This window comes from Aedes albopictus, chromosome 3, assembly GCF_035046485.1.
Source record: "Aedes albopictus strain Foshan chromosome 3, AalbF5, whole genome shotgun sequence".
Taxonomy (NCBI): domain Eukaryota; kingdom Metazoa; phylum Arthropoda; class Insecta; order Diptera; family Culicidae; genus Aedes; species Aedes albopictus.
The window spans coordinates 161,151,230-161,164,018 of record NC_085138.1 but is presented as its reverse complement, the minus strand read 5'-3'; the positions used below and the strand labels follow the sequence as shown (position 1 = coordinate 161,164,018).

General features: G+C 37.3%; 2 protein-coding genes across 3 annotated transcripts in view; one reads left to right on the top strand and one right to left on the bottom strand.

Moving 5' to 3' along the window:
* LOC115269024 (uncharacterized) overlaps window positions 1-12,789 on the bottom strand; it is an 83,923-nt gene that overhangs the window by 65,621 nt on the left and 5,513 nt on the right. The window lies entirely within an intron of this gene.
* Window positions 955-6,650, top strand: LOC109425145 (uncharacterized protein K02A2.6-like). Of its 2 annotated transcripts, none has more exons than XM_062856925.1 (3): window positions 955-1,312; window positions 1,548-1,868; window positions 1,971-6,650. In XM_062856925.1, the coding sequence occupies exon 3, from the start codon at window positions 2,052-2,054 to the stop codon at window positions 6,294-6,296; it is 4,245 nt and encodes a 1,414-aa protein (XP_062712909.1). In that variant the 5' UTR covers window positions 955-1,312; window positions 1,548-1,868; window positions 1,971-2,051; the 3' UTR covers window positions 6,297-6,650. The 2 variants fall into 2 exon arrangements, with proteins under 2 accessions (XP_062712909.1, XP_019555921.3); XM_019700376.3 differs by having other exon boundaries at window positions 1,548-3,066; window positions 5,994-6,650.

Genomic DNA, 12,789 nt, shown 5'->3' with positions numbered 1-12,789 from the left:
CATTGAAGGTTGCGGGAGAGGCTCTTGTCTCAGTTGAATTTCGAAATAAAAAGCAGATTTAAAACTTTTGGTGTTAGATTGTAATCATGATTTTATTCCTCTTTTGGGAAGAGGGTGGTTAGATGTTTTTTTTCCCAATTGGCGTAATTTTTTCGACAAATCAGTACCTGTAAATAAAGTGATTGAACATAAAGACAGCGATTTAATGACTCTAATCAAGAATAAGTTTTCTGATGTTTTCATCAAAGATTTTTCGTCTCCTATTAGAGGTTATGAAGCCGAGCTGGTTTTAAAAACAGACACACGTATTTTTAGGAAAGCTTATGACGTTCCCTACAGGTTAAGGGATAAAGTTTTAAACTATTTAGATAAGTTGGAGAAGGAGAATGTTATAACTCCAATACAAGCAAGTGAATGGGCATCTCCTGTTATAGCTGTGATGAAAAAAAATGACGATATTCGTTTAGTAATTGACTGTAAAGTTTCAATCAACAAACTCATTATTCCCAATACTTATCCTATACCTGTTGCTCAGGACATTTTTGCTGGATTGGCAGGGTGCAAAGTTTTCTGCGCACTAGATTTAGAAGGCGCTTACACTCAGTTGTCTTTAACAAAACGTTCAAGAAAATTCATGGTAATAAACACCATAAAAGGTCTATTTACCTACAATAGGTTGCCACAGGGGGCTTCCTCTAGTGCATCTATTTTTCAGCAGATAATGGAGCAAATTTTGCAGGGAATTGACTATGTGTTTGTCTATTTGGATGATGTTCTCTGGAAAAAATTTGGAAGCTGGAAAAAATTTGGAAGACTGCAGGCGAAAACTTTTTGTTGTTTTGGATAGATTGTCCAAAGCAAATATAAAGGTAAATTGGGATAAATGCAAATTCTTTGTAAACAATTTGGAATACCTGGGGCATATTATTAGCGAAAAAGGATTGTCACCGTTGTAGTATATACCCATTTTAGAACTTTAAGATTTAGAGTGTACCATCAAATGACAGCAATGTCTAGCAACACACTTGTGTACTCACCAGGTACCTTAACACACCCATACTTGTGAACGAGATAAAAGCAGAGACAAAATAGATTTGCCAGTTCATTCTTGTGCTAACTGTGATCCAGCGTACTTTATTACAAAACCCGAAATATATCAAGTGTCGACGAGCCTGGTGCTAGGACCCTTTTAACACCCAAGACGCCAATCGGACGCCCAGAAAGTGCCAAGTCAGTAGGCGGGGAGCATTCAGTAGGTGAAAGAAACCTTTGTCTAGTAAGTTACTTTGGTGCGGCTGGAGTTTTCCTCACGGTGAGTTACCAAGTGTAGAAAAAAAAAGTGATTCGAGTGAGGAAATCAAGTTTTATTGCTTGGATTGAAGCTAGATTACTCTAGTAGTGAAAATCATTTTGGTGCCGCGCAGGTTTTGGCATCGGCGTCACGTTATTGTTACAGTTTGCGACAAAAAAAAAAAGCAGTGCGGGAAACAAAAGAATTCGGCCATTACAGCAGTAACAAAAGTTTCCTTTTCTTTATATTCACTTAGGTCTGGTGAATATCGAGGTGGATATTGAAAATTGTGAACTCTTCGTTGATTGATTTCGCGAATTTGGACCAGCACCGCGATTCCCATCCGGCCAAGACGGAAAGCTCAGGATTTTCGTGCGGTTTGGTAGAGCGCAGATACCGGGAGTGGCGTTCGCGAAAGCTGGTGAGCTGATAAAGGTCGGTCGGAAGACAAAACCGGCGACCAAGTTCCGATTCTCGACGTTGTTTCGCAGCCTACCGGGAGCGGTGAGTGCCTGAGGAACGAAGGGCCTTAGACGCGACATCGGCAAAGGTCGATAGAGTGTAGCTTTTATTACTGGTGAGTCAAATTTTCTTATTTTTCTTCTGGGACGAGCAGTGACACATTTTGTTCCTTTTATTTGAACCATTTTCTTTTCTCGGGTAATTATTTTCACCACAGTTCTATTGTCTGAATATCCTTTCATTCAATTGTGTGACTCACAATAGCCTTTTTAAAGTGCAGTAGTAGAAAAACAAAAACATGGCGCAATCTTCGGCGCAATCCTCTTTGGCAACCAACATCGAGCCTTACAGAAAGGGGGCTGGGTTTACTGAATGGGCAGAGCGTTTAGAATACCTGTTTTCAATTAATGCAGTTAAAGAGGAGCACAAAAAAGCATATTTAGCCACTTTAGGTGGTCCTGTTGTGTATTCTGAATTAAAATTACTATACCCTAATACCGATTTGAATACTATTGCATACAGGGATATGATTTCAAAACTAAAGGCAAGATTTGACAAAGTGGCGCCTGATATTATTCAGCGTCTGAATTTTAATAACCGTATGCAACAGAAGGACGAATCGGTCGAGGATTTTGTCCTTGCTGTAAAATTGCAAGCTGAATTTTGCACTTTTGGTGATTATAAATCTATAGCCATCAGAGACCGGGTAATTGCTGGTATAAGGGACAAGGCCCTCCAGCAGCGGCTCCTTAATGAGGAAAATTTGACACTAGCAACAGCAGAAAAAATCATTGCCACTTGGGAGGTGGCAGGAGCGAACTCCAAAGGTTTGGCCGACAATAATGTTGGGGAAAGGATTGCTACTATAGCATCTGATAATAAACTTGACGACAAGAGGCTCAGTAAATTAGAGCAATTACTTGCAACAATGAGGTTGGCTAGGGCTGAAAATGTAGATCCTGGGGAGGGTCACAGTAGGGGACCGGTGAAGTCGAGGTTAGGCTATAGACAGGATACCCCACGAAGACAAGCGAGCTACAACGAACGGTCAGGACCATACAACCCCAGGATGCGAGGGGACTGGAGAGGCAACCGAGACAAGCAAAAAGGACATTATGCGGATTTGATTTGTGACTTTTGTGGAATCAAAGGTCACATTAAGCGCAAATGCTTCAAGCTAAAGAACATGAAAAGGGATGCAGTGAACTTCGTGGACCAGCAGAATCCGGAACCCAGTAAGGACGATGGCTGGGAGGAGCTGTTCAATAAGCTGAAAGCAGACGATTCTGAGAGTGAGGATGATTGGGATGCAGGTGATTTTGAATGTATGAATGTGACGTCTTCCAAAAATAACCCTTGCTTAATAGATGTTGTTGTGGATGGCAAAAATTTGCAAATGGAGGTAGATTGTGGTGCCTCAGTGTCAGTAATAGGCAAAAATCAATTCTTGGATATATTTAACAAACCGCTTGTACAATGTGAAAGGAAACTGGTTGTGGTAAACGGGGACAGACTCAAGATTGAGGGAGAGGCTAATGTCTTGGTGGAATTTCGAGGAACGGTTAAAAATTTAAAGATTTTGGTGCTAAATAGCGATTATAAATTTATTCCGCTAATGGGAAGAACATGGTTGGATATTTTCTTTCCGGAATGGAGAAACTTTTTCACTAATATTGGAAGCATTAAAAGCTTATGGATGGACAAGGCTGAGACAACGGTCAATGAGATTAAGCAAACCTTTTCAAACGTTTTCATCAAAGATTTTACACAGCCCATAAGAGGTTATGAGGCAGAGTTAGTGCTAAAAAGTGATGTACCAATCTTTAAAAAAGCTTATACAGTTCCCTATAGGTTGAGAGATAAAGTATTGGATTATTTAAATAAGCTTGAGGAACAAAATGTTATTACACCTGTTAAGACAAGTGAATGGGCCTCCCCTGTTGTGATTGTGACAAAAAAGAATAACGACATTCGTCTGGTAATCGATTGTAAGGTATCGATCAATAAGGTAATCATACCAAATACGTACCCTTTGCCTACAACACAGGATTTGTTTGCTGGTTTAGCCGGGAGTAAAGTTTTTTGTTCTTTAGATCTTGAAGGAGCCTACACGCAATTATTGCTGTCGGATAGATCAAAAAAATTTATGGTTATCAATACAATAAAGGGACTTTATATTTATAATCGGCTACCGCAGGGAGCATCATCAAGTGCTTCAATCTTTCAGCAAGTTATGGACCAAGTGTTGCTGGGAATTGAGTTTGTTTACTGTTATTTAGATGATGTTTTAATTGCTGGATCGACTATTGAGGAATGCAAAGAAAGATTACTTTTGGTATTACAAAGATTATCAGACGCTAACATCAAAGTAAACTTGGACAAATGTCGTTTTTTTGTTACGGAGCTTGATTATTTGGGTCATGTTATTAGTGATAAAGGTTTGCAACCATGCGCAGAAAAGACATTGGCCATACAACAGGCAAAGGCACCTAAAAATGAAACGGAATTGAAATCATTCTTGGGCCTCATTAACTACTACAACAAATTTATCCCTAGATTGTCTGTGAAACTGTATCACTTGTACAATTTATTGAAGAATAAAGTTAAATTTGTGTGGGATGAACATTGTAATAGAGCTTTTGAGGAAAGTAAAAATTTACTTATTAATTCACAGTTTTTAGAATTTTATGACCCAAAGAAACCTATAGTGGTTGTTTCGGACGCTTCAAGCTATGGCTTGGGAGGAGTTATATCCCATATAATTGACGGAGCTGAAAAGCCGATAAGTTTTACGTCGTTTTCTTTAAACTCAGCGCAACGCAAGTATCCCATTCTGCATCTAGAGGCTTTGGCTTTAGTGAGCACTGTGAAAAAATTTCATAAGTATCTGTATGGGCAAAAGTTCCAAGTTTTTACGGATCATAAACCATTAGTAGGAATATTTGGCAAGGAGGGTAAAAATCCTATTTATGTAACAAGATTGCAAAGATTCATCCTAGAGCTCTCTATTTATGAGTTTGAAATCCAATACAGACCGTCTTCGCAAATGGGAAATGCAGATTTTTGTTCTAGGTTTCCGTTAGAACAAATGGTTTCTGAAAATTTAGATGCAGAATGTGTGAAAAGTCTGAATTTCGGAAAAGAATTGCCCATCGACTACAAAATAATAGCCAAATGGTCAAAGGAGGATGAATTTCTCCAGCAAGTGGTGTCATATTTACAAAAGGGTTGGCCGAGGAAATTGGATAAGTGTTTTGCGGACATTTTTGCAAATCATAAAGATTTGGAGATCATTGAAGACTGTGTGTTATATCAAAATAGAGTCGTGATTCCGAAAGGTATGCAAGATAAAGTATTGAAATTGTTACATGCCAATCATGCAGGCATTGTAAAAATGAAGCAACTTGCGAGGAGAAATGTCTATTGGTTTGGAATTAATTACGATATAGAAAAGTTTGTTTCATCCTGTGATGTTTGTGGCAGCATGGCAATAGTACCGAAGCCCAAGGTTTTATCCAAATGGATTCCAACCACGAAACCATTTAGTAGGATTCACATAGATTTTTTCTATTTTGAACACCATGTTTTTTTGCTAATGGTTGACAGTTTCTCAAAATGGCTTGAAATTGAGTGGATGAAGAACGGCACAGATGCAAGTAAAGTTATAAACAAGCTAGTGGTGTTTTTTGCACGATTTGGGTTACCTGATATGCTGGTTTCTGATGGAGGTCCTCCTTTCAATTCAGGAGCTTTCATTAGTTTTCTCGAAAGGCAGGGCATAAAGGTCTTTAAAAGTCCACCTTATCATCCATCAAGTAACGGCCAAGCCGAAAGATTTGTTAGGACAGTTAAAGAGGTAATGAAAAAGTTTTTATTGGAAAGGGATGTGATGGAACTGGAATTAGAAAATCAAATTAGTTTGTTTTTGATAACTTACAGAAATAACTGTTTGACGAAGGATGGTGACTGTCCATCAGAACGAATATTTTCGTATAATCCCAAAACTTTGATTGATTTGGTCCATCCTAAAAAGCATTTCAAACAATATTTGCAAGAGCAACTACCGCATGATGATACTAACATCCCTAACAAGGATGGAAAAGTCCATGAGGGGTCAAATGATCCATTGGCTAATCTGACAGCGGGTGATGAGTTATGGTATAAAAACCATAACCCACACGTTAAAGCTAGATGGGTAAAAGCCAATTTCATTAAATGGCGTTCTCGAAATATATTACAGGTGCAAATTGGAAACGGTCCCATCATGGCTCATCGCGACCAGGTGCGAAGATGTAACGTAGACGACCGATGCAGGCCTAATGCAGTCGTCATCCTGAGGCGCTGCGATGAAGAGGGAGCCGTGACGAACGAATTGCACAATAGCAGAGAAATGGCAAGGGCCAATGTGCAGCCAGCGAATGCGGATGCTCGAATTAGGCGGAAGAGAAAACATGAAGATTCGGTGAATGAGCAACAGGTTATGCTTAGAAGATCGGACAGATCAAAAAAACCTAAGAGAGATGAGATGTATGTTTACGATTAATCATATTCGTTAGTTCGTTTTTTGTTATCATGGATTATTTTTCTTTTCGAATATCAGATTTTTATAAAGTGAATTAGAAAAAAGTGAACTTAACTCTAGATTTAACGGTCGGCAACAGCCGGAGTAATAACATCCGAAGGGATGAGAAGTTGTAGTATATACCCATTTTAGAACTTTAAGATTTAGAGTGTACCATCAAATGACAGCAATGTCTAGCAACACACTTGTGTACTCACCAGGTACCTTAACACACCCATACTTGTGAACGAGATAAAAGCAGAGACAAAATAGATTTGCCAGTTCATTCTTGTGCTAACTGTGATCCAGCGTACTTTATTACAAAACCCGAAATATATCAACCGTGTGCTAGTAAAATTGCTACAATTAAAAATGCAAAAGTACCAAAAAACGTTACTGAACTGAAGTCCTTTTTAGGTCTAGTTAATTATTATAATAGATTCATTCCTAGTTTGTCTTCAAAGTTATATTGTTTGTATAATTTGTTGAAGAGTGAAGTTAAATTCATTTGGAATGAAGATTGCAATAAAGCTTTTGAAAAATCAAAGAATTTGCTTCTTGAAACAGATTTTCTTGAATTTTATGATCCCAGAAAGCCTATCGTGGTAGTTGTAGTATCCGCGAGATTCCCGGCCAGATTTACACAAAAACTTGCGCATCAAAACAAAACATTCGTCCGCTTCAAAATTCGTTAACAAACTGAACTCCTTATTCACGGCAGTCGTCGTCCCGATCGACGAATCCCGAGCCCGCCTACCATCATTTCCTATCTCACTCTCTCATCCTTCATTATCATCCACTCCATTCACGCGTTAGCTGTACGATCGACGAGCCGACGGCTGACTCGACTACTCGAGCCAGGTTTCGCTTCAATCAAAGCTCACCACAAAAGCTTTCATCAGGCTGTGCGATGTTTATTTCGCATGCAGTACACTGAACAAAAATCGCTCACAAAACTTATCGTAATAAATTAACGTAAAGTTTTTATTGCATATTGACGTTTTTTTTTTTTTTTTATTACTTGAATGAAAATGCATTCAAACATATTTATTCCAAGTATTCACCCAAACAAACTATTCATCATTTTGCTTAATATAAATTTTGTTAATATAAAATCTCTACTCACTACATCCGCCCCCTTCTCCATCCCGAAAATTTATTGAATATTTTTATATAACAAACAATTTAAAACATTTGTTTCAATCAGGCATAATAAAATACACTAGTTATTTTTGGTTATTTTACTTATGGTTTCATACCAGCTATACAATTTAGATTTTCAAGGACATGAATCTCTACGCACCCGAATAAAACGGTATCGTACACCAATTGTACAGTGTGCGGTTTTCTTATGATTTGGGTTATCATAAACTGGATTATAAATCGATGATACAACCAACCATATTGATGATAACAGTTATTATTTTAGGATTTTTAATGATAGACCGAATGGGTTGTTAAGTATCGTTACCATTCAAAAACGCCAAATTTCTCGAACAAAATATTTGCGGAATCGTACGTAATATAATCACTTTATCATTAACTTAATGATTCGGTGAATAATAAAAACAAAACTGAAATATTTCACCAAATCTGTTTTACCGATTGGAAAAAAGCACACCCCTGCGGGCATGTAGGACACTGTCAAGTTTTTCTACGATTGTGTGAATCGTTGTTTACATCGACGGTGTTTTTTGTTGTGTCGGGAATCGAACCGAGTAAGATTAAGATTGAAAACTCTTCGCGTGGTGCTTACACACTATACCAAATTGAATCGGTGTTCGCGGTAGGTTGAAACGCGTTGGTGTTGTTAATGTTAAATTGCAATTTGTGAACTCATCGACTTTGGAAATCTGCTATAGAAGCATTCTGGGTGAAAAGGGGACCTTTGAAGCTGTCGACTCCTGCGTGCTATGACATCCGGTAAAGGTAAGATTTCAAGTATTTCGTAAAATTCAGAGGACAGCAGCTTCTGGCGTGAAAAAAGCAGCCGCCAAGAGTGGCAGTTTTTAAGTGACAAAGTGATCCTCACAAGAGCAAAATGGAACCATCACTGCAAAGTTGTTTTTGGTGAGCAAAGGCATTTAGAAGTACGTAACATTGTCACTGATAACGACACAGCAACGCATAATATCGTAACTTTGTTCCATTGCATTGTTTTTACACTGAAAACGTCCACAAAAGTTGCCAACTTACCAGAAAGGTATTATTAGAAATGATTCATGTATCATTGAATGTATGGTTATCGCAAGCGTTATGATACTTTAATAATATTGCATAATGTCAATTTTCCAATTTCAATCATCGAATCATAGAACTATTATTGCTTTTGTAGTAATCATTCCACGGATGGACGTCTTATGATATGAACGATAGCAGTAATTGTAAATTTTTATGCGGGGCAGCAATATATTATTTCAAATCCAGTTATGATAATATTTCTTAAATGGTAAAATATGAAGTAAGAATTAAACTTGAATATTATGAATTTTATATTGCATTTTGCTTTGCTCTATAGATTACCGTGCAAATGTCCAACCGTCTAAAATATTTGTTCACACGTCAAACACCGAAGAAAGTAGCAAGTAAACAAACCGATTATTTCATGCACCACCCAAAAGGTGTAACCGACGCTTAAAATTTCTAGCAGCGAAACGAACCAATGTATGCTGAAATAGGTGGGAATATATTATGGTGTGACCTAAAAATTTTGCAGGGGTTCGAATATGATGCAAAAAGCAATAAGAGTTTTAATATTATTTTTTTTTCTTATACAACACCTACAAGTTCAGCTTTATAGCAAAATGATGAATTAAATCGAATTGCGCTGTTAAAACTGAAAAAAATCAAGCATCCATTCAAAAATTCTCATCGATTTTTTTATATTGAGTTACACTTACTGATTTTACCTAATTCTCCTAGGTGGAGCAAACCTCGGAGCAAACTTTTAGTGTTTCTTCTTAAGGAACTGTTGGCTGTTAGCTGTTATATGCAAGGCCATATGAAAAAAAAACTTGCAAGGCTCTCGATGAATCCTCCTAATACAGAAAAAAACAGTAATCCTATCAAAATTCATCATCACATGCACTCCTATTCAATTATCAGGTACTAAATAATCCGCTACATACCCATAAAACATCAAATAGTTTCCGCGTCACATCGATATTTTCATTTTCGATGATGAAGCCCCTGATCAAACCTTAACTGATGATTTTACTCACTTACTTGGATTGAGTCGGATTGAGCCAACCGGGCTTCCGAAGTATACATCAAGGAAAAAAATCCAGAAAAACAACAAGCTTATTTTCTACTACTGATCTTATCTACTCTCTTAGATGGAGCTGATCAAGCTCTCGGAGTTATGCAAAACAAAAAAAACATGAAAATGGAAAAATGTGTACGATTTATGCACATTTTCCATAAAATACACAAATTCCTCACTATTCACAATATCTGCTCAAAAGTACGCTAACTTACATTAAGATTTTCAGGCTCAATGAGTCCTACCAAGCAACAAACCCTAACACATAAAAAAGATTCTATCACATTTTTAGTTATCAATTCTCTCTTTAACTATTCATAACCTCTAATCTTCGATAGAGCTTTTCAGGCCTAATGTGTCCAATCGAGCATCAAATCCAGAACACATTTCAATACATGCTTCGATATTCCTCAACGTAGATTTTATATACACTCTGCGATTGAGTTTTCCAGGCTCAATGTGTCCGATCGAACTTCAAAACCAGAACATATTCAAACGTTTTCTTAGATATTGCTCATGCTAGCTTTTCATTTCCAATTATTCGAAATTTCTGATCTCAAACACGTTCTCTTGGATTGAGTTTTCCAGGCTCAATATACCCAATCAGCCTTCAAAACCAGAACACATTCAAACGCTTTCTGAGATATTGCTCATGCTAGCTCTTTAATTCCAACTATTCAAAATCTCTTATCACAAACACTTTCTCTTAGATTGGGTTTTCTAGACTCAATGAACCCAAGCGAACTTCAAAACCAGAACACATTCAAACACACATTTCACACTGCTCAAGCTAGTTTTTATTTCCAACTATTCAAAATCTCTGATCACAAACACTATCTCTTGGCTTCAGTTTTCTAGGCTCAATGTACGCAATCTTGAACCAGAATACATTCAAACACACATTTCACATTGCTCATGCTAGCTTTTATTTCTAACTATTAAAAATTTCTGATCTCAAACACGTTCTCTTCGATTGAGTTTTCCAGGCTCAATGTACTAAATCGAACTTCAAAACCAAAACATCTTCAAACGTTTTCTTAGAAATTGCTCGTGCTAGCTTTTCAATTCCAACTATTCAGAATCTCTGATCTCAAACACGTTCACTTGAATTGAGTTTTCCAGGCTCAATGTACCCAATAGAACTTCAAAACCAGAACTTATTTAAACGCTTTCTTAGATTTTGCTCATGCTAGCTTTTTTTATTTCCAACTATTCAAAATTTCTGATCTCAAACACGTTCTCTTGGATTGAGTTTTCCAGGCTCAATGTACCCAATCGAACTTCAAAACCAGAACACATTCAAACGCTTTCTGAGACATTGCTCATGCTAAGCTCTTTAATTCCAACTACTCAAAATCTCTGATCACAAACACGTTCTCTTCGATTGAGTTTTCCAGGCTCAATATACCCAATCGAACTTCAAAACCAGCACAAATTCAAACGCTTTCTTAAACATTGCTCATGCTAGCTCTTTAATTCCAACTAATCAAAATCTGTGATCACAAACACGTTCTCTTGGATTGAGTTTTCCAGGCTCAATGTACCCAATCGAACTTCAAAACCAGAACACATTCAAACGCTTTCTGAAATATTGCTCATGCTAGCTTTTTTTTTATTTCCAACTATTTAAAATCTTTTATCACAAACACTTTCTCTTAGATTGGGTTTTCCAGACTCAATGTACACAATCGAACATCAAAACCAGAATATATTCAAACACACATTTCACATTGCAGTCATGCTAGCTTTTATTTCTAACTATTCCAAATTTCTGATCTCACACACGTTCTCTTCGATTGAGTTTTCCAGGCTCAATATACCCAATCGAACTTCAAAACTAGAACACATTCAAACGCTTTCTGAGACATTGCTCATGCTAGCTCTTTAATTCCAACTATTTAAAATCTCTGATCACAAACACGTTCTCTTCGATTGAGTTTTCCAGGCTCAATGTACCCAATCGAACTTCAAAACCAGAACAAATTCAAACGCTTTCTTAAACATTGCTCATGCTAGCTCTTTAATTCCAACTATTCAAAATCTGTGATCACAAACACGTTCTCTTGGATTGAGTTTTCCAGGCTCAATGTACCCAATCGAACTTCAAAACCAGAACACATTCAAACGCTTTCTGAAATATTGCTCATGCTAGCTTTTTATTTCCAACTATTTAAAATCTCTTATCACAAACACTTTCTCTTAGATTGGGTTTTCCAGACTCAATGTACACAATCGAACTTCAAAACCAGAATATATTCAAACACACATTTCACATTGCTCATGCTAGCTTTTATTTCTAACTATTCCAAATTTCTGATCTCACACACGTTCTCTTGGATTGAGTTTTCCAGACTCAATATACCCAATCGAACTTCAAAACTAGAACACATTCAAACGCTTTCTGAGACATTGCTCATGCTAGCTCTTTAATTCCAACTATTCAAAATCTCTGATCACAAACACGTTCTCTTCGATTGAGTTTTCCAGGCTCAATGTACCCAATCGAACTTCAAAACCAGAACAAATTCAAACGCTTTCTTAAACATTGCTCATGCTAGCTCTTTAATTCCAACTATTCAAAATCTGTGATCACAAACACGTTCTCTTGGATTGAGTTTTCCAGGCTCAATGTACCCAATCGAACATCAAAACCAGAACACATTCAAACGCTTTCTGAAATATTGCTCATGCTAGCTTTTTATTTCCAACTATTTAAAATCTCTTATCACAAACACTTTCTCTTAGATTGGGTTTTCCAGACTCAATGTACACAATCGAACTTCAAAACCAGAATATATTCAAACACACATTTCACATTGCTCATGCTAGCTTTTATTTCTAACTATTCCAAATTTCTGATCTCACACACGTTCTCTTGGATTGAGTTTTCCAGACTCAATATACCCAATCGAACTTCAAAACCAGAACACATTCAAACGCTTTCTGAAATATTGCTCATGCTAGCTTTCCATTTCCAACTATTCAAAACCTCTGATCTCAAGCACTTTCTCTTGGTCTGAGTTCTCCCCGGCCTAAGGTGTTCAATCCAAATTGAAACCTAGAACCTATTCAAACAGTTGCTTTGTAGTCAGAGACCTACTCGCTCTGCTACTTTAATAGTGTCGATTCGTTCGTCGAGGGTTCGTTAGATGGTCTGTCTCGATGGTTGAATGTTCACTGGTTGGGGCAAAACCCAACTAAAAAGTTCTGTCA

Coding starts and splice junctions, on each gene's coding strand:
- LOC109425145 (XM_062856925.1), top strand. CDS start 2,052: ATGGCGCAATCTTCGGCGCAATCCTCTTTGGCAACCAACATCGAGCCT.